This window comes from Styela clava, chromosome 15, assembly GCF_964204865.1.
Source record: "Styela clava chromosome 15, kaStyClav1.hap1.2, whole genome shotgun sequence".
Classification (NCBI taxonomy): Eukaryota; Metazoa; Chordata; class Ascidiacea; order Stolidobranchia; family Styelidae; genus Styela; species Styela clava.
The window spans coordinates 11368676-11390695 of record NC_135264.1 but is presented as its reverse complement, the minus strand read 5'-3'; the positions used below and the strand labels follow the sequence as shown (position 1 = coordinate 11390695).

Here is a 22020-nt window from a genome sequence, read left to right as displayed (position 1 = left end):
CTTCATTACATTGCTAAACCCACGTCCTAGTGGTTACCCCCCTTTGGTGGGTACCTTGCGCAGACTGCGGATTTTAACATAAAGCGAAAAACTATGAAACTTTTTTGCATAATATTTGGCAACAAAGAAATGCTTGCCCATGGGTATTGCACAAATAATATCTATTCACTACTTAACGAGGTTGATTGAATTTCACATGGTCAAGTTGAATGGCCTGAGTTTGAATTCAGCAAAACAAAACGTCTAAAAACGTGATTTTTCGTTATCTATCTATACTGTAAAAAAGGATCATCCACGCTACCAAATATGATAAACGCACCTAGCTCCTGATCCCTTTAAAGAAAGAACTTCGTAGGCCTATGAATAATTTTCGTAAAGTTCGAACTTGTATTTTCCGGTTCGAACCGGATTCAGTGAACTTGTATATTGAATTCGCTTATACAGTTTTGCATTATTTCAATACTTTATATTGTAATGTATCGTTTTTATTTATATTCGTCGATATCGATTTTTCAATAAAGACAGAGCAAGACTGGCATTTTGTTGAACAAAATGTTTTGCCATGAAAATATCGCCCTAAACTTAAGCCAAGATGTCAAATATTGCGGGTCACCTGTGAAAGTCGTTGAACACCTGTCGACGGAAAAAGTGAAATGTGTTATTATCACGGTAACCCCACATCATGAGCGTTCATCGCTTTCGGCGCTTCCCAATTGAGCTAGTCCAACACAATGCTTTTCGTTATGGTCGATGTGGCGCATAAAAATAAACGCCGCGTCTTTTTGTTGCCGGCACATTAAACATAAAAAGAAAGTTATATTTTGTTGCTATTTTTCGGAAGTCTTAAATCCAGCTCGGGCAAAGAACAGCTGTTTGATAGTTTTACTTTTATTTGTTATTGTGTATTATCGTCTGAACAAGCATGGGTATGAACAAATTATTCTTTAGAGGATGATGCATCTATACTTCATGCGTGGTGAAAAATATTTTGAGTCGTTTCCTGGTCTTTTCTAAACTAACATTTTGAGGACAAACTTCAAAATACCGTGACAGCAATTTTAGAGTTAGATCTGCCTGAATTATGGCATAACCAATTTCAACAAAAATATTGAATACACGACCATGGGAATGTTTCTGAAGATTATAAAACATGTCAATCGTTTTTGAGAAAATATTTATATTCGGCTACTGGAGCTTTTTAGGAATGGAAAAATACCAACCAGGCTTGTCTAAGTTTAACAAGTGTATACGATATCTATCCTGCTGCTATCATTACATCACGGGTGAAATTTACCCCTCCGACAGCAGGTTTTAACTACGATTCCGGCTTTCAATGAAAAAAATTTTTATAACAACAGATTTTGTGTGTTCGCACGATTTCTCCAACTGTAAATATCACCATGAAAAGTCTGAAATTTTGGTACTCCCGAAGTATGTGAACCAAGATGGCGGACACCGGAACGTAGATGTGTACCAGGTTAGGCAATAATTTCAGATACAAATAGTACGGGAGTCACTTGGCTAGTCCCCGAATTCGTAATAAAATTAAAATAAAGAAAATTGGAATAAAATTATGGCCTAACCCTAACCTGGTACACATACTACGTTCCGGTGTCCGCCATCTTGGTTCACATACTTCGCGACTACCGAAATTTCTGCTCCAAAGAATTCACAATTTTGACTCCAACAAGTTTAAAATAAGCAATTCGAGTTGAATATCAATAGGAACACACTAAAATCGGATCAACTTCCAATCACCGCTGCCGGTGAGATCATGTGACTACTGTCTCCAATCGATTCTACTCTTGAACGCCACCAGGTGAACGGTTGCACAAGTATTGATGTATTTAAAGAAAAATTAAACGAAAACATAATGGATACTGATTACAGTCCTGGCGTTATCCAAAATATTAATTTAACAGATTATGTCTATGCGGACGAATCATTCGCAGGCGACAGATCTAAGAGACACCATACTTAGGGTTACCATATTTTTGTGACTTCAAATCGGGACGCCTCTAAAGACAACGACCCCTTAGCTGTGATTTTATAACTTCACATTTTCCGATTTTACTACATAGGCCTACATTCCTACATTTAAAGCTGTCTCGGCTGTCGTTATTGACCATATTGTTATCGAAATTTCATACGCATATTTTCTGTCAAAATATCGGGTTCAGTTCGAAAAATAGGAAGGAATTGACGTTAACGATACCAGTACAAATAATGAGAATTTAGACTAATTAGTATTGGTTTTACATGCGATACGTCTGCCACCAATGGGAATCAGCGGGAAACGAACGCATTCACCTTCAGTAAGTAGGCTAGCGCTGTACATGTTTGTGTATTATGCTGAAAAAGCGGGACTTTTGGCTGACTTATCGGGACGGCGGGACAAAACGCTGAAAAGCGGGACTGTCCCGCCTAAAGCGGGACGTATGGTAAGCCTAACCATACTAGAAACATGTTCGGTAAAAATTCCCGATGAAAGTACGGCACTGACAAAGAAGACATAGAGAAACTATTGATATTTTAACACATATATATCTCATGACTTACCGAACGTTTGCCGTGTGATCTGAAAAATAGTGAAAGTTTAGGCCGAAAAAAATGAAAAAAGCAACTCTAATTTTAAGTATGCGTGTAAGCTTCCAATTTTTCATCGCTTGGTGTCGTGAAAGATTCGAAACATTGAGCGATATGATGGATGCTTTGCACCAAAGACATATGTGCATATATGAATACGAGTCAAGTCATATAAACATTAACATAGTTTAAAGTATCTGATCATTATCATATAATAAAAATTCCGATCGAAAGAAAGGAATAATTTGCACATTAAATTATCACCATGGACTCACAGAAGCTTCGACCACAAAATCAAACAATTTCTAAATTTTACCTAATACTTGTCAATGTTTTCACAATCTTGCTACTGGAATACATTTGACTGTCAGCCACGAGTGACTGAATTTGACATTTTGTGCTGGAAAAAGCTTACTAACACGCAAACAAATGCTATTTTCAAAACGCAGAGATCTTCCATTATGACAATACATTATGCACTGGGAATGGTTGTCAATATGATCAAGGGAAACCCTGACCAATACCATCGCACACATAAAATTGATGATGTACTATGTATAGGAACTTATTGGATATATTTTTGGACACGAAATGGACCTAGGGTTCGTTTTGTTGTAATGTTGTTGTTGCTCATTTCGTTTTTTTACAAAACTATAGTAACCCTGTTTTGCCGTTAAATTGTGGTGCAAAAATATCGGCCGACCGTAGTGATAGGTGACTACAACGTCAAGTGATTGTTTATTTTATTACCGCCTTTCTCACCTTGCCACTTAACATCGTCGTAAACATTGCAGTTGAACAAATAATAAAAGTTTAATTTTTATTTATGACACTTGTTCAACCAGTTACAGTCGGCAGTAAAACTTGATCTTGTCACCAAATAAAACCGGATAAGAAAATTGATCCAACGCTATAAGCGACAGTAAGTCTTTTAAAAGAATCTCACATTTCCGTTGCTGGTTATAGCGATAGCACTATATAAATCCATGTAAGAAATCATAACGTGCATCGGTGAAGATTTTTTGAAAGAAGTTGACATATATTGGATAGGTATCATGTGTCAGTTTTGTAACGTATTATAGTTTTTGTGGAAATAGTTTCAGTGTAACTATTTTTATGCTAGCACTCGTTGAAATAGTTCTAATTTTTCATTTTCAATCCAATTCCAATGTTATTTTAATTCATTCCTTTTGATGAGGAATTCAGATAGTTTCCATGTAATTTAAATTTATGTAGAATATTGCAAAAAAATTTTATCATTAAAACGCCATTTAAATTTCTGTTCGATTTCGTTTAAATTTTGGAGTCATTCGGGTTCACAAACGAATCTGCAATTAGGTAACTGTTTCCTTCTCCAAATTGATCTATGTTTATAAAATCAATTTTCGAAACTACTTATTAGGTGCGTCCTATAGGTGGGATATTGAAAGCATTACAGCAAAATCGCGCGTCGGCAAACTGACTCTTAAATACTATCAACTAAATAAAATGACAACACCTTAAAAGGATTAAGAATGTAGATTAGCCAAAATGGAGTTCTTTCATAGAAGCTAGGCTACTGTTTATTATATTTGAAACAACGGAAGTGGCCATGAGGGTATATTGATTGTACAGCCAGAGATACTTCTGAGTAAAACATTGTTTTAAGCATAAAAGAGTAAAATGAATTATAATTTATTTGTAATTGTATATCTATCACTAAACCATAAGTCTCAGTTAATATAAAATGAATCGTATTATTTTTGTTCATAAACGACGAAAAAACAAAAGTAACCTTCAAATAAATACCTGCTTTACCAAAATTATAATTCGTAGTTTATACCGCACACCCGAGCGACAAAACTGAATCAGGAAAATAAATTTTGAACATATAAGTAGTACTGACAATTTAGCGTTACCTCTTTCTTTTTGTGTTAAAGTCGTTCAATAAATACCCATATACTAATTGTGGACATAACGTCACTCGAATAATTGAAAAACCACATTTTAGACGTGGAAAAGTGTCTCGATTTAGTGGTCGCATTCAACCAAAAATGACAAAACAAACAACCATGAATTTTCCGGTGCTAGACAGTATTTTAAAGTTCAAAAACTAATAAAGTTTTAAAGCTTGTATATTGTTTCTTTAATTCCCTACAAAGTTTTGTAAACAAATAATATATCATATACGAAAGTAGCGAATATGGTATGTGACTCAGACCTTTAGAATGTTGAACAGTAGATGCGGTAACTCTAATCTTAGTGCTCGTTTATTGCTGATATATCACATCACCTAACGCCCGAGGCGTCGCGATGAAAAGGCACATTTGAATTTTGGAACGTTTATTTGTTATATATATATGGATAGTCGGTGTAGCTTGACGTATTTTTAGCGCCACGCCATCCTTGGTATGGAGGTTATTGAAAATCTGAATAAGGTGAAAAAATGTTCATTATAATGACGAAGCAAGAAGTGACGGGTTATTGGCGTAGCTGATAGCCAGGTGAGCGGATGGGCTTGGCGATAAGAAGGATGCGTGCTTAGGTTGTTTATATTAAATTGAAGTGTCTGGAAATATGGAGAGAATTATTTCAAAATTTAGGTGAATAAAACATTGTGAGCTTTTAGTGTAGTTTTTATAACAATTGAAATATATTTGGATAAGTATGAGGAACGAAATGAGAGTCGCAAGTAATAGAGTCTTCAATTTTATTCCGCGATATTTACCAATAATAGTTTTTTTTTCTTTGAAATACTTTAACATCGTCCTATATTGTTAGGTTTTAGACCAAATGAATTGTGATATCATTTCACATTGCGAAGATTTAATACATTAATATTTCTATGAAAAAAGTTTCAGAAATTATTTTTTTGGAGCTCAGTATTGTATCAAGTGTGTACAATATTTTTAATTAAACCCAAACCAAGCAGAATTGTTTCTAAGAAAATGAAATTTTTTTGCGTAAATTTTTCAATATGAAAGTATTTTTTTAAATTAAAAAGGGCGTAACTATTAAAATGTAAAAAAATCGCATGAATTTTTTTCAGTTTAGTTTAAAAAAAAAATTTTTTTTGAATATTTATATTGTCAAACCAACCTATAAGTGTAAAGAAATGAATACCGAGCAAGATGACTTCTCGTCAACAAATAATGAAACGTATCATGATGTATCGCACAACAGATCCGAATTATTTGAATCCAAATAAAATAGCAGGGAATAACTCGAAAATGCTTATTTGAATAAATTGGTACCGCTAGTACATATCTTACAGAATATTTCATCAATAAATGGAAAAACTTTCGTACTTGTGATAGACCAGCGAAAAATTATTTGTCAAGTTCTAGTACCAAATCAGTTCAGTTTACAAAACAAATATGAATTATTTGTTTGCTTAATTAACGATTCATTTAGTTAATAATTAGGAATTTCAAATAATTTTAAACTATACACGCAGTTACATATTCCACCAGTTTTTAATACCAACAAAGCCAGGTATTGTTTTTTATTGAGAACAGAGACCATAAAATAAAGTTACCGTTAAATTAATTCACGTTGTGAATGTCGTTTGTAAAGTCACAGACCGTTACTTAAAGGTAATAAAAATGTTTAAAAATTTATTTCCGTACAAATAACGCAGTTAAATATAACTAATAATTAAAGTTTCATTCAAAAAATGAAAAATAAAATGAAGATTTTTGTAACGATTTTCATCATTTGTTTGGGTAAGTAAACCAAGAAAATATTTCAATTCAGTTTTCATTTGTATTGCGCGCTTACAACACTTGTGCATTAGAGATGTGCCGATATCACTTTTTTGTCGATTTCGATACATTTTAGATGAGATTAAAAAGCTGACTATATGGGAAATATCGGTCTATCTTTAGATACCGATTTAATTACTTATAGCGGCAAAATGACAAATAATGTCGATACCGACATATCTATAGTGTGCATCGAGTAATGCTCACATGTAAAAGTATAATGAAAAGGATGGGAAAATTTCCTTGTGTATGTTTTGCCTACACTATCCAGAGTTAATTATTGTTGAAGCCAAATAGAACGGTTAAATGAGAATGAAAGTTTAACATTTCGACGACTTTTAAATGGCGTCTCCTTATGTTGAAAACAGTGCTTAATTCGCTTCTCTCGGAATTCTAAATGCCATAATTGATTTACTCCAAAGAATCATATATACATCGTGTTCTGCTTCAATTGGTGTTTACTTGGTTTTATTTAACTTACATATTATATTTACCCAAATTTCATGTAAACTAAATGTTTAATAGATTATTGTCTATTTCAGCTTTAAAAAATCTGACAGTACAGAAAACTATGAATGAAAATTGACAAAATTGACATGTCGTTACGGTTAAAGTGTTTCAAATTAAGATAATTTTTGTCAAGATATTTGACCCGCAATTATAATACACGCGATGGGTAGAGTATAATCATTTTCATAAGAAATCAGTGACGGTAATTGCGGCAAAGCATTTGGTTAATAATCTTACGCCGGCAACGCTAATTTTGTTAGTAATTATAACCGTAATATTAATTTTTAGCTTCGATGGTATATGCGGACTCGCTGCCAAAACCAGAAAGAATCCGAGTTTCTCAAAGAACCAAAACTTCATTCAAAATCAACTGGAGATCGCCGATAACACAGGAATACACGAGATACACTGTAAAGGTAATATTGAAGATTTTATAGATTTATAAAAATCGCCTTTTATTTACTAATTATTGGTCTAATTTATACCATTTCAATCGAGACCGAATAATTTACTATTCCGAATGCAATATGAATAACCATTTACGAATATTAAATATTTTCTAAATTTAGTTTGAGTTTGAAAATGCTGGAAAATTGGGATAAACTATGATTTTTTAATTGTTTCTCTATCCTTCACAGTTTTTAAAAAATAAAGACGTTTTTTATAGTTATACAGTTGGACTTCAAATACTCAAAATCATAATTTTTCAAATGTAACTATTCTAAAATATTCCTAAAATCAGGAATTTAAAATATCGAATATATTTAATCTCGAATCAATTCAAAAAAGTAATTAAATTGTGCTTTAAAATACGAAATAAATTTATTTGTAAATAAAACAAGACGAATGTTCCATATCACGTTTGTGTGCGGTTTTCGTCACTAATTGTCAGCTAGGTCAAAAGTTTAGATCGAAATATATCAGTCAAATACGAAAAAGGAAAATCTAATACGATTATACCATGTCACGCGAAGAGATTATGTCTGTTATATGTGCACATATATGAGTGGGTGTTGCATTTAAACTTATATAAATGATTAATAAGTGGGCGTGGGTTTAAATTGGGCGGGGTCAAATCAATTAGGAGAGAAAAGATAATATCCAGGGGAGGTCGCTACGCTACCCGCGAGGGGAAATGTATAGAAATATTTTTAGTAAATTAAGAAGCAGATGTTTGTTTGAAGTTTGTTGGAGGACCCGGGTCGTTGCGCCGGACGAATGGCGGAAATTCGTCCGGCGCTCTGCCCCCGACCCCTTCAGTCCATTAAGAAGTTCAAATACCACGTAATAAACTGATCACCCCTGACCGGAGTCGAATTTTTCCAATTTTAAGGTCCGTGATCACTCAACCGTGACGAATTTTTTTTGACATAAACTAGACCTCAACTACCTTGTATGACCCAAATATGGCATCTCTACCTATTACCATTCTCGAGATATAACGTAAAATCACTGGAGCGTGACTGAGGAGATGAGGAAATAAAATTTCTTCCAAAATAGATTCAAATAATTTTTCTTAACATGCCCATGCCTTTACTTTCCTAATAGGTCCTTTCAGAGGCCTGCAATAAGCCAAAATCACTAGACCATGACTGGGGAGTATGAGAAAAAAAATTTCTTGAAAAAAGCATTAAACTAAATTTTCCCAACATACCTATCTGTTTTATTTCTCGATAGCTTCATTTTTATGTGCGCAATCTTCTTACGCCACTGGAGGGCGATTGGGAGGGGGATGTCCCAAGATTCAGGTGGTGAAATATTCTATATATTGGTCCCTTTGAGATTTAAGCATCACTTTGCCCAAAAACCGATTCCAAGTGCTCCTAATAGCCCAAAAACCATATTACATAAGTGGGCGTGGCTTTCCACACGTTTTCTCACCACTGGGGGGGTGGTGGCACTGCCCCCACCCCCAATTATACTTGGAAAAATTCCCAATACTCGGCCACACGCTTTCTGGCCCCGGAAACGGTGCTAAACGGCCTCTGAACCCCAAACTCACTCTTGCGTGACTTGATGGACAGCCGATTGACCAATCAGCAGCTTCGGGCCACTAAAATACCGTTTTGGCCCACTTCCTTTGGCCCGATCGTTCTGAAAAATTTTCTGTGTCATCACGACACCTTGCCCTGCATACGTGCCAAGTTTCGTCCGGATCGGCCCGCCAGTTGTCTGGGAAATGGGTTTTCATGGGGTCTGCTCTAGAAGACTTCGTCACATTATTTTTGCTCTATGAGCAAAGGCTTTTGACCATTACTGTGCATACGCACTAAAGTGCTACCAGTTTGCCTAACCATCCAGTGGAAGGTCGCTACGCTACCCGCGAGGGGAAATGTATAGAAATATTTTTAGTAAATTAAGAAGCAGATGTTTGTTTGCAGTTTGTTGAAGGACCCGGGTCGTTGCGCCGGACGAATGACGGAAATTCGTCCGGCGCTCTGCCCCCGACACCTCTAGTCCATTGAGAAGTACAAATACCCTGTAATAAACTGATCACCCCTAACCGGAGTCGAATTTTTCCAGTTTTAAGGTCCGTGTTCACTCAACCGTGACGAAATTTTTTTGACACAAACTAGACCTCAACTACCTTGTATGACCCAAATATGACATCTCTACCTTTTACCATTCTCGAGATATAACGTAAAATCACTGGAGCGTGACTGAGGTACTGGAGAAAAAAAATTTCTTCTAAAATGGCTTCAAATAATTTTTCTAAACATGCCCATGCCTTTACTTTCTTAATAAGTCCCTTCAGAAGCCTGCAATAAGCCAAAATCACTAAAGCGTGACTGGGGAGTAGGAGAAAAAAAATTTCTTGAAAAAAGCGTTAAACTAAATTTTCCCAACATACCTATCTATTTTATTTCTCGATAGCTTCATTTTTAGGTGCGCAACCTTCTTACGCCACTGGAGGGCGATTGGGAGGGGGAATTCCCAAAATTCAGGTGGTTAAATATTCTATATATTAGTCCCTTTGAGATTTAAGCATCACTTTGCCCAAAAACCAATTCCAAGTGCTCCTAATAGCCCAAAAACCATATTACCTAAGTGGGCGTGGCTTTCCACACGTTTTCTCACCACTGGGGGGGTGGTGGCACTGCCCCCACCCCCAATTATACTTGGAAAAATTCCCAATACTCGGGCAAACGCTTCTTGGCCCCGGAAACAGAGCTAAACGGCCTCTAAACCCCAAAATCACATAGCGTGACTTGATTGACAGCTCGATGTCTTGCATCCTCTGAAGGTGCCACTAAAACCCCCGTTTTGGCCCACTTCTTTTTGCCCGTTCCTTCTGAAAAATTTTCTGGGTTCATTTGGCAATAGTCCCCACGTACATGCCAAGTTTCGTCCCGATTGGCCCAACAGTTTCCCGGGAAAGCCAGAATGTTGGGGTCTACTCTAATTAACTTTGTCCTGGCTACTGGCTTACGCGCAAAGGCTTTTGATCTATACTGTGCATACGCACTTTCAGTGCTCTCGGGTTGCCTAACCATCAAGCTATATGTTTAATATAGGGCTATGTATAATATACGGTGACCGTACATTTGAACCCACGTATATCCGGGAGGTTCAATCTATATGCGGGTGCTAAAACCCATGGGTTAAGGTTGGCATGGGTTCAAATTACCGTAAAAAAAAAAAATTTCCATAGGTGCAATAGTATGCAGGTGCAATTGTCGTGGGTTCAGATGTACGTGGTTCAAATGTACGTGGGTTCAAATGTACGTGGGTTCAAATGTACACGGGTTCAAATGTAATGGAAAATGGAATCATAATATTTATTTATTTACATTATTATTTATATTATTATATTTATATTATTATATATATTGTGTTTGATTTGATTTTAATTCATTCGATTATAGTTTTAATGTGCATAAATCGCCGAGCATTGATTCAAAACACCAATTTAGTTAATAACAATTCAATTTGTATTTATTTTTAATATTTAGTTTTTCACATTAATTTTGCATATTCAAGTATAACAAACTGTACATTTTGAAAACAATTCCTGGCTTACAAGTTACAAAATACAGCGGATTTCTCAGGCCACATACTCACGAGTAGCCCCGTTTAAGACATTTCTGTTTTTAGATTTCTCCCGAAGCTGTCATATCTGAGCCAGCAAATTTAGGTGAAAGCAGTCGAACTTTTACCGAATTAGAACCGGGTGAAAGATACAATGTATTTGTTCAAGGATTTACTGCTGATGGACAATCATCATCCGTTTTGAAGTATGAAGTATGGACAAGTAAGAAAACCGATCCTAACTTTTTTTGAATTGAATTTCGTCAATGCAATCAATACCTATTATATGAAGATATGTAGAAATTCATGGGCAAAATGGAAGAATGAAGAAATAAGCGAATGTTCGCGAACAAATATAATAGTATAACTATAACGTAAACTATTACAAAATTGAACATTGTAAAAGAGAGCTATACACTGTCAAAATGTTATTTTAAGGATATAATTATTTCAACTTTGGAGTTAGTAGATTAATTTCAATCCAAAATCTAGACTACACAAAAGGCTGCTTATGACCTTGTTGTAAATTTATTATTCCTGCTTTTGCTTTTTTTTCGAGTTGCAGTAATCAGATGATAATTAAAATATAATACAAGTAAACTGTGCTGCAATGAATTTTCTACATACAATAAACGAAATCTTCGGAATATTCAATTCGTTCAATTACTTTTAATTGTTCATTGTTTTGAAAGAGAATGTGTAGAGATTACAGAAGTGTGTGTGATGGGAATGTGATTGTTCCTAAATATAGTATTCTCACATTCTATAATAATAGCAATAGATGTAACTTTTCAATATGAAAGTATGAAGCAAAATGTATATCCTCATTAAGCTCAACACTTATATTCAATAAAGGGTTCAAGATCTCAAAATTTGATGATAATATGCCTAATGTTTATCATATACGGAAATTCTGTTGTTCATTTTCTATTTTAAAACGTCTTCATTCGCCATATTTGCGCTAACTATGAAGTTTTTCTCTAAACAGGATATCTTCACCACATGTCTGATACTTGATTTTTAAAAAATATTTTCTAATTTTTCTTATGAAAAAACATGAGAAAAGTTGGATAGATCGGATTAGTCTTTCACAAAACGCCGCGACACGTTTCAAAGAAAGGAGTCAACATGTTTATAATAAAGTATTAATGATCTTAAATTTCTTAATCTGCCCCGAAGTGCTAACACAATCCACAGATTCGCAACATGACAACGAAGTAATTCAGTATGCTCAGACACGTTTAAAATATTCTGTAACCTCATAAAGTTTTCTTGCAAAAGTTGCAAAAATATATGCAATGATTGGGAGATTTATTTTTCCCATTGGCTCAGATCACACTTGTTGAGAATCAGAGAAAATTTACAATAAAACCGATGAAATTTGAAACAATTTTGATACCAATTACCACCGATTACTGATTGTAAAAGAGCCAGTTCCGACCTCAAAAAAGTCCAGCATTGTTACCAAAATTTTTTACCCAGTGCAAGTTTTCTTTTATAGTCTGGTGAAAACGCTTTTCAAACTTAATGCTGTTTAAGTTTCAATAGAAAATTGGGTATTATATGCATTTAATTATGAGTGTTAATTTCCGAATGTGGTATATTTGAAATTTTGCCTCCGCCCTCAGGCAGTTTAAAATATTACTCCTACTCCAGTGAAATATGCCAAACTCCCGAGCCCCGCCTTAGTACATAAAAGTTCATTGTAATAGATTGTGTCTTCAGCATCAAAGATTTTTATACAAGTTTCTCCTTTTGTGAACTATTTTTAAGATAAAATTCTTCAATTACAGTACCAGACGAGCCCACGGGGATGGAGTTATCTGCAGTTCAGGAGATCGCCATCTCGATATCCATAATGGGTATACAGACCAAGTTTACCGCATTTGTAGACGGTATGCAAGTCGAATGGAATGATGATTCTCAAGAAAAAAGTACGTAAGCGAACATATAAAGAAAACCATTGTCAATAATGAATTTCCGACAATACAATTGTCAGATATTTTGTTGTGAATGGCATTGAGTTGGTGTTTATATGCAAGTTAAAATGTAAACGTGTTTCAAATTTGGTCTAATGCAAATTTACCCTTTGTAATTTTTTCAAATGAATACCAATCCTAGTTCAATATACCAGTAAAATGTTCAATTGTGTATTGCTTTGAAAACCTGCATAAATAATGTCGTTTAAACAAAAGTATTTAATTGACCTAAATTTTTTCTATCTATCCGTCTACATCTGGTCCCTAAATTTTAATCTAACGAATAACGAACGTGTCGTTATGAATTTTATCTGGTGAACACTTTTCTTAAATTACAATTTGTTCATGACAAATTCCAGAATTAATTGTTCCAACATGAAACTATTTTATGCCGTGTGAAGTATTTTGCCAATAAACTCACTTTTTATTTTAAATAAAAAATGATAATTATATGTTTCAAGCGAAAGAATTTGCACGTTACAAACAAACATTGTAAATCACTAGTGTAAAGCGACAGTTATGTCGTTCCATCGTGTTCGTTGTACAACGGACCCTCAGGCAAAAAATGCATCTTTTTGTGTTAAAAGAGTAAATTTTCGATAGACCGGTTTAGAAGATCTATTTTTCACATGCTAAGCATTTTCTATTTTTAAAAAATATTACACAAAAGCACATTCCAAACTGACGTGTTAGTTATGCCATGTAGACTAGTCTAGGATTAAAAATGGGTGTTCATAAAGTCATGTATTAAAATATGTAAAAGAATATTGACGTGTGCCTTATGCTAATTGCGGGCATCTAAAGATGTATCGAATAAGTATAAAAACCTAAATTTTACAATGAAAAAAATAAATCGTTAAAATGTATTGAGAACTGACTTCATAACAAAATTTTGAAATTGAAACAGAACTTTATGAACACCCTATTTCTGAACTATCATATTTGTGCAAATTCGATTTTTTATTAGATGTATTTTTTTCTTTCATGAAGCAACAACGACACATTTTCAGTATCAAAATTTTCATAAAACATATTTCATGGAGTACAAATTTGAAATAATTACAAGAAAAATATAATTTCATATTTTTTGCGTAGTCATTTCCAAATATAACAAACTCATTTACAGTATAGCCTGCAACAAAGTTCTTTGGCTAACAAAGCCGCTACTTATATAGACTGTGGTTAAAAACTTCGGATTTTCGATTACTTACAACCTAGTTAATTTTACATTATACTACAATACACTGTCATCCTTTAGACGCCAATTAACAAACATTTGATTATGGTGAAATCTTCGAATTCTCATTGGACATTGCGAACCTATTATTACGTCAAAATCGAAAAATGCGGTTAATCTGTTCGAGCCCACATAAAAGTTACAAATATCAAATTACATGATAACATAATGATGATAAAATTACGGCTTTCATTTGAATCTATTTTCATTCTAGTGGTTTCTGGATACGATCTACAAATTGAACCTGATGAGGGAGTAATTGTGGAATCAGACGAAGAAGAGGTCGCTGATAAAATGACCCGAATTGTAACAGGACTAACTCCAGGTGAAATGATAATTCCGCTGGAATATCTACAGATTGACCCCAAAACAGAACCCCGATCGTTTGGAACATATTCTAAAGAGAACATATCCTTGTACAAAGCGTCGTCTCGTAGATTACTAAAACATTTGGGAACAATTATACGCAAACAGAAGTTTAAATGAAAAAAAAAATTCGTATAAGCAATTAAGAAATATAAGGATTTTGTGTTTTTTGGTCACCCTGTAGATAAACGTTTTCTATAATGAATTGAAATTTGATTTGAGAAAATCCAACTTGAATTCAGTATTTTGAGTTAGGTTTGATGGAAAGCATCAAAAATTCTCGCTATGTAGATACCGGTCCAGTACTATAAAAAAGTGCTTCAATTCACCAACTATTTTTTCACGATGTGTAACTATTTCGAAAGTTAATCCATGGTTTATTATATTTATAGGAAAAGAGTATTCTGTTGCTTTGAGAACCAGAGTTGGACCAGACTACGATCCTGTTTACAGTCAGTGGGTTCGAAGCAAAATGAGAATGCGTGAGTTACTTCTTTTTTTCTGTGTGTATGTGAGTGAGTGTGTGTGAGTTCGAAGCATAATGAGAATGCGTTAGTTACTTTTTCTCTCTGTGTGTATGTGAGTGAGTGTGAGTCATATCTTGTTGCATTGTTCGCTATTGTATAGACGTGCAGTGTTACTCTGCCTATACTTATATTTATTTCAGCATTGGTATCGGTTATCAAACTATACGCAATCAAATTATATATAGCATTTACATCTACCATAAATCGCCTTGAATAATTTTGACAAAATGTGCTAATTTCCTCCTTCCGTGTTTACGAAACTGCGACCGTGTTGATGGTCAAAGGTCATTGCAAATTTGATGAAATTTGCTCAGAGCAATGTTATCTGAATGAAACTTAAAACAACTTTAAATGCGGTGTATAATATTAGTTGACCTAAGTAGTTGCGACAACGTCACAAGAGCCAAAACCTGTCATTAAATATATCATATGGTATCAGTAACCAATATTACATGATTATGATAACGAATAATTATAAGTGCCTACGCAGTTACAGACACAAAAAATTTCATACTGGTAAATCTTTGAAGATATGTAAATTTAGTAGTTCAGGGTATTCATAACCCGTGTGATTCTGGTTCATTCATATACATTACCTCTGCATGTCTTATTTTAAAAAATCGACTCCGAGGTGGTGAAGCAAATGCCCACGCAAAAATAATTTTCGCGGCGAAAACGTGAAATTCCTTTCCGTTATTCAAGCTAATCGCTTCTGGATGCGCGATATAAATTTTTCGATTAAAAATGTTTTTCAAACAAAACCTTAAACCAAAAGTCATTTTCATTGTAAGAACTGTCATCAGATGGTTTAGCGATTTTTGAAAAAAAACTTTCGCGAAAGGGCATCTCAATCATTTGTTTAAATGTCACACAAGATTATATTTTCGCAAATCCCAATATTTTGATACGAATTTCGATTACGTTTTGACATTGTAGAAAACAATTGCTAATCAGTTCGTTTAAAGTTTATTCTTTTTTTCGTTAATTTTGTCTCAGTTTAATCGCAAATAACATTCAAGACAAAGTCTTATTGTGAAATAAAGTCAATTAATTACACTCATTTAATGATGTTTAATTTATTAATGGTATGGTTAGTGCTATATATATATTCCACCATCCAGTCACATTGAGAAAACTATTCATTCACTGATTGTATATACTAAACCTATGTTGATTTCAAATGCATACACACTTGGAAGATTTAAATAACGTTACTGGTACAATATGGTAACACCTGTTCTACTAAAACACTCAGGTGTATTAGCTTATTTAAATAAAATGACGTCATGGGTACTTCAAGGACTTGAGGAAATTAGAAAATATTGGTCAATTTTGCGAAAATACGACCACAGAACGTTTCAAAAAGGCCATTTAAGGCAGTTAATTTTCAAATTAAAGCCGTAATTACATACCAGAATTAAGAACGATCATTACCCGGTTAATTGAGGTATTTGACGCAAGAGTTCAAACTATAATCCAGACCTGTGCCATTTTAAATAGAAAACAGTATCGACCCGTATGAAAGAATTTTATAATGCATACATTTGATTGGTACTAATTGCTTACTTAGAAAAGATTTATCTAAAGTGATTAAAAATGAGAGGATTTTGTCATACTTCACGAAGTTGTAATTACAATTCTCATAAAAATTTTGATAGGCAATTACAAGAGTGACTTAATTTGGTCATTACGGAAGCATTTGGCAATTTTTTAGTTGTAAGTGGAATCACTTTGAACGATGTTAAATATATGATGCGAAGCTTTGAACAATATCATTGATATTATACTGCCGAAGCTTAATATGTACATAACAGTGTATGTGCTATTAATTTTGTTCCAAAAATAATTCCTGTTATCAGTTTTTTTTATATATATACAATAAGATATATAGTAAGAAAATCTTGCAGACGTACCGTTGACGCAATGTTACATGAAGCACCAGAGGCCCCCAACGAACTCAACTATTTTAGGTTGAATTTCTAGCTTTTTAGCATATTGATTGCATATTAGCATATTGAACCTTATTTTCAGCCCCTGCGATACCATATGCACTTGAAGCCGTCGAAACTGAGCCAACATCAGTTCTCCTAAAAACCCACGGCCCACTAGAAGGAATCCATGACGATCTGTAAGTATACATTCCTTTCATCCCAGTTTCCTCAGACATAATAATCCTAAATTTACTAACGACCTTTGACATTTGACCCCACATATTGGATAAGGTTCGGTGTATACATACGGCAAAATGACGTCATAATTTGAATAACAACTTTTGATTTGACCTCCAGTTAACCTTAAGAAGCATGACGTGTTTATAATGAGGAATTAGAACATCATATCGTAAATAAAAACTATAAACTATACTAAAATTTCCAATGGTATTTATTGGATGAATGTGAAAGTTTTATCACGATTTTAAGAGTATTTACGTTTTAGGCATTTTCAGTTTAGATTAGGTGATGACGACACGTAGACAAAGCCAGTTTTATTTCGTTAAATTTCGAATCCTCTCGTTGGAATATTTACGATCTACTCATGCAGTATATTTCTATTCAGTACCTTCGAGATGGCACCAAGGCATGGCACCATCGGTGACGCCACGCAAGATCCAAACTACCCGATGTTCGATCTCTATCAATGGCAAGGACTTAGACCAGGAACAACTTATAATTTGAAAATGTTTGCCGTCAGTAAAAATGTAAAAGGATACGCACCGAAGACGTTAACATTTAGTACAGGTACAAACACAGAGTATTAAGATAATTGATAAGAGAGTATTACCAACAGCCGTTTTACACACTAGCCTAGGATCGCGCGCCAATAAATCTATCAATGAATAAAAAAACTGAAATGTGTAAAATTTTGAACACTTTGGATGATGCTCTATTAGTCAAAAACAAAAAACTATTTGAGAGCAATCGAACAGTTTATCAACTGGCATACGATTTGAAAAATCAGCTTATGTCGCGTATAGAATTCAAATTTACGAAGTTAAATATATATACGGTAATATATATATAAGTAATTTAAAATATTAGGTATTGGTAAAAAGCTATTAAGGTATAAATAATTAAATGAGGTAAAAAAATGTAATATTTGCCAGTTGTAAAAAATAATTTCAATATCTTTGGGTATATCAATAGCTTAGGCAGACTCATAGAAGCCCTATCTATTTTACTACCACGACGTTTGAAACACAATTCACAATGTATTTTTCACAATCATAAATATTGCCAATTAGCTAGCTATACGTTATTATCTCCTTATGACCAGGGGCAGAGTATATTGCAACAGCCTAGTTTGAATAATGTACATTGGAAGGAGTGCTGGTTTTAGTCTTATGGAAATGTCCTTGGAAATTGCACCGCGTTTAGTGGTTATCACAGACTAAACTATTTATGTGCCCGGGGGTACATCACATTAATTAAAATTTCACCTTCAGTGAGGTTTCTTCGTCGTGATATTAGTTGTTATGAAATAAAGACAATAGCGTGTCCTGAGTTCGTTGGTTTTATCTAATTCCTACTTCTCGATTGTATATGTAAAAAAAAAATAACTGAGATTGTACATCACGATAAATTCACCACAACCACGCTACGCGTGAAATTACCGAATCGTGAATTTCGCTTGAGGGACTTATTTATGAAGTATTCGCCATATTTTATTTCCTTAACGTAGGCTAGCTCTGCGTTTAGTCTTCCACGAATTTCCTAATAAATTTCATTCATTTCTAGCACCTGCTCCACCGCTGCGAATTCGAGTCACTGATTATGATCACTATTCCGTCACACTTCAATGGGCCCACGCCCACAAATTTACAGATTTTGACGAAGTGCAATATATGATCGAGTTTTCCTCTACACCGGTGAGAAAATCAAAAATATTATTCACGTAGGCTATTAGAAGACTGACTTTTTAAACATATTTTTAAATACTTTTAAATACAGGATGGCAAAACACAATTTGCTTCAGTTAAAAACTTCAAGTTTGACAGTCAAGTAGTTGTCCAAATACAAAAACTGATACCGGGAACGATATATAATTTCCGCGTCTTCACAGTACTAAACGGAGTGAAAGGAGCAGTTCCAGCAGAAGTTGAACAAACTACAAGTGAGAAAAACTTATTTAATTTGACAACAATTTATAAATGATTAGTTTACGAATCAGCAATGCCCTGTTTAATGCCCGGTTAAATTCTCCAATATAAAGTCATAACAAATTCTATCAAATTTTATCGCGTGTACGGATTTAGTTATCGTGGTAAATATTTTTCTGTATTTCGCCTCAGTTTTCATTCAATTTGATAAATAATCATATGTGCATAACGTAACTTCCCTTAGTATAGGTCGGTTTAAATTATTGATCACATAAAGTAAATAGAATCCAAATTCAGGGTGTAAAAATATTTCAATTTTCAGTCCCATTGGAACCAACACTAATGAAGCTAATTACTGGAAGAGATACTGGAATAAAGGTAGCGTTCGGCCCACCTATTGAAGGAGGTTGTCCACAAGTGAAAGTATTCTACAGTCCCTCTGTCAGTGGAGAGAAAGTCACACCGAAATATTACAAGCTAGGAGAGGTAGGTTCTAAGTATATCAACTATGAAATATTCGAGAAAATACTTTGAATGATTCATTAAGAAGGTAAAAGTGTGTAGATTTTCTTTTAGAAAGATGTGTGGAACAAACGTAAATTGAAATTTCTCATTTTTTTTTTATGTTTGTATTCATATATGTCTTGGAGCGCGTTTTAGTTCGATCACCGTCACTTCAATTACAAATAAAGTTTTGATTCCAATGTCCCCCCGAAAGAGGCCGATGTTGGATTTAACAGTACAACATTCCCGGCTGTTTAAACTCCGTATTCCTTATTAAAAAAATCCACTTACCTATTTTAGATATTACAACCACCCAAACAGGGTATATTTACACCTTTGTGTTAAATTTTACTTGGCTTGCTGGTAAATTTTGCAGGCAAGAAAATCCATCTCTCCTTACTTCACGAATAAGCTATCGGTTTCATTTCAGCAGATGCCCAAATACGGTTCTGACGCCTACTGTGGCATTTAGGGATGCTGACAAGCCTAGTGTCACAGATTGTAACGAAAATAAATGTTTTACGAGGGTTAAACTATTTTTGCAAAGGAGTAAACGAAAAAATAAAAATTGAAAAGCTCTGCTTTAAGATATGAGATATTTTTGTTACAGACCGTTGAGTATTCCGATGTTCCGACAGATGGTAGATATAGTGTTCACGCAAGATGCGTAAGTCTGAACGTCGAAGGTCCTGAACTCGTTGTAACTCCAGAGACCGCACCAGGTGATGTAGAAGAGGATGACGCAAAATCTGAAAGAAGAAAAAACGACACTCCAACAAATGGAAAGAGGCCATTGCTATGTGCTTCATGTAAAAAAAAATCAAATATTTTTTATATTCAACGATTGAATATTGAATATATTGAACAGAAACCTAATCTTTGTAAAACCTTTTTCAGTGGTATCGACAAATCCGAATCCCAAACCTGACAGTATTGCACCAAATGCGTGCTGTAATTTAAGACCTTACAACACAGCAGAACGAGAATGTTGCGGAAATGCTTTATTGGAAAAAGGTAAGTTTATTTAACGGAGACACCTTATTATAAAAATAACAAGCAGGTAGATCTCACAATATTGTAGCAACCAATTTTCCCATGATACACACATCAAAAAATGACATATTGTAATCCATATCGTATGCATCATTCACTGAGGTATTTTTCTCGAGCACACTTGGTCCGGACATCTATTTAAGTTTTCACAAAAATTAAAGTAAAGTCATGAGTAAATTTACAAAAAATTTCCATACGATCGAAGTTGCCATGTTTTTTATAAATTCAACACTTTATTATTACAGAGGGTGATCGACTTTGCTGTGATGACAAACCATACAATAAAAGATTTTTCATGTGTTGCGCGGAAGGAGAAGCAAGATTTTTACGATCACGAAGAGAAGGTTGCGCCGTTCCGACTCCCATTCCTTAGAAAATGAAGACTTGTTTAACTAATTCTAATGATGTACCGGCACCCTTGAATTGAAAATGGTTGAAGCCAATATTCCGATGTCTAGAACAACCTCTATAAAATTTTCGAATTTGCCGAAATCTGGCGTTATTCAGGGAGAAAAATACCTAATCCCCCAAAATGGGAAACATTATTATTCTAAATTTTACAAAGGTGTACCCATTTTCAATTTGTGTGTCCGATATCTAGGCGCGCCAAATCGCATGTGATGTTGCATCTCGATAGACCAACTGTTGATGGATTAGTATAGTCTACTTAATTTACTATATCTCGGGTGAAGTGGTGGCTTATGTTGCTCCAGGCAGAAATGCAGTATTCGAACTGTAGAACTAGCCTCAACAAATCGTGCGGGATTTGATTTTTTATCTTGTAAAACACGCTTGTTTTTTTTCGTTTCATTTTAATGTATTTTTAATATGTTTTAAACTTTTTATTATTCCTCTGTCAAAAATAAATATGTCTAGAAGGATTATTCAGCCTCTCAGTTTGTAGTACTTATGTAGGTCTATACCGCAAAAATCACGTAGTGGTCCCGGGTCTTGCTCATACAAAAATAATAGCTTTTATCCAAATTAAAAGTGATAGCAAATCAGAAAATGATGTAATAACAGCAGGAGCAAACAACGAACTTCTTCGAAATAACTTTATTTAGCTCTTCAGAATAATTTGCAGTAGGGCATCCTAAACGACGACAGCCCAACCAAGGCGGCAATTGACCGAATTATAATAAGAGATAGTCAACATTGCTTAACTTTAGCCTAGCTGTTGCCTTGTTAGTTCCGTATGATCTTTTAGCCCAGAAAAAAACATACCTTGAGTTTCGGAGTTCGATTTGTCGATAATAAAACATGTAACGTTAGCATGTGTCGCATGTGTCGCAGCTCTTCACGATCGGAATTTACTTGCAATCTATTATCAACAAATATTACTTTCAGTAATCGTTATAAAAAAAGCCATGTAACACACAAATAAATATTT

The 22020-nt window shown here is 34.3% G+C and overlaps 1 protein-coding gene across 2 annotated transcripts; it reads left to right on the top strand.

The window, feature by feature from the left end:
* Positions 1–5045: 5045 nt before the first annotated feature.
* Positions 5046–21514, top strand: LOC120333799 (tenascin-R-like). 2 transcript variants are annotated; one of them, XM_039401175.2, is made up of 14 exons: positions 5046–5069; positions 7128–7255; positions 10935–11091; positions 12662–12802; positions 14299–14409; positions 14843–14932; positions 17009–17105; positions 17534–17715; positions 18712–18842; positions 18925–19087; positions 19396–19559; positions 20188–20386; positions 20475–20591; positions 20876–21514. In XM_039401175.2, exons 2-14 carry the CDS (start codon positions 7133–7135, stop codon positions 21001–21003), a joined length of 1803 nt encoding a protein of 600 aa, XP_039257109.2. In that variant the 5' UTR covers positions 5046–5069; positions 7128–7132; the 3' UTR covers positions 21004–21514. The 2 variants fall into 2 exon arrangements, with proteins under 2 accessions (XP_039257109.2, XP_039257108.2); XM_039401174.2 differs by lacking the exon at positions 5046–5069 and adding an exon at positions 6132–6290.
* Positions 21515–22020: the final 506 nt, after the last annotated feature.

Bases quoted from the DNA above. Each gene is read 5' to 3' on its own strand.
- LOC120333799 (XM_039401174.2), top strand. From the start codon at position 6,242: ATGAAAAATAAAATGAAGATTTTTGTAACGATTTTCATCATTTGTTTG. The intron at 11,092-12,661 runs GTAAGAAAACCG...CTTCAATTACAG, and splicing joins GAAGTATGAAGTATGGACAA to TACCAGACGAGCCCACGGGG. The intron at 19,560-20,187 runs GTAGGTTCTAAG...TTTTTGTTACAG, and splicing joins AATATTACAAGCTAGGAGAG to ACCGTTGAGTATTCCGATGT.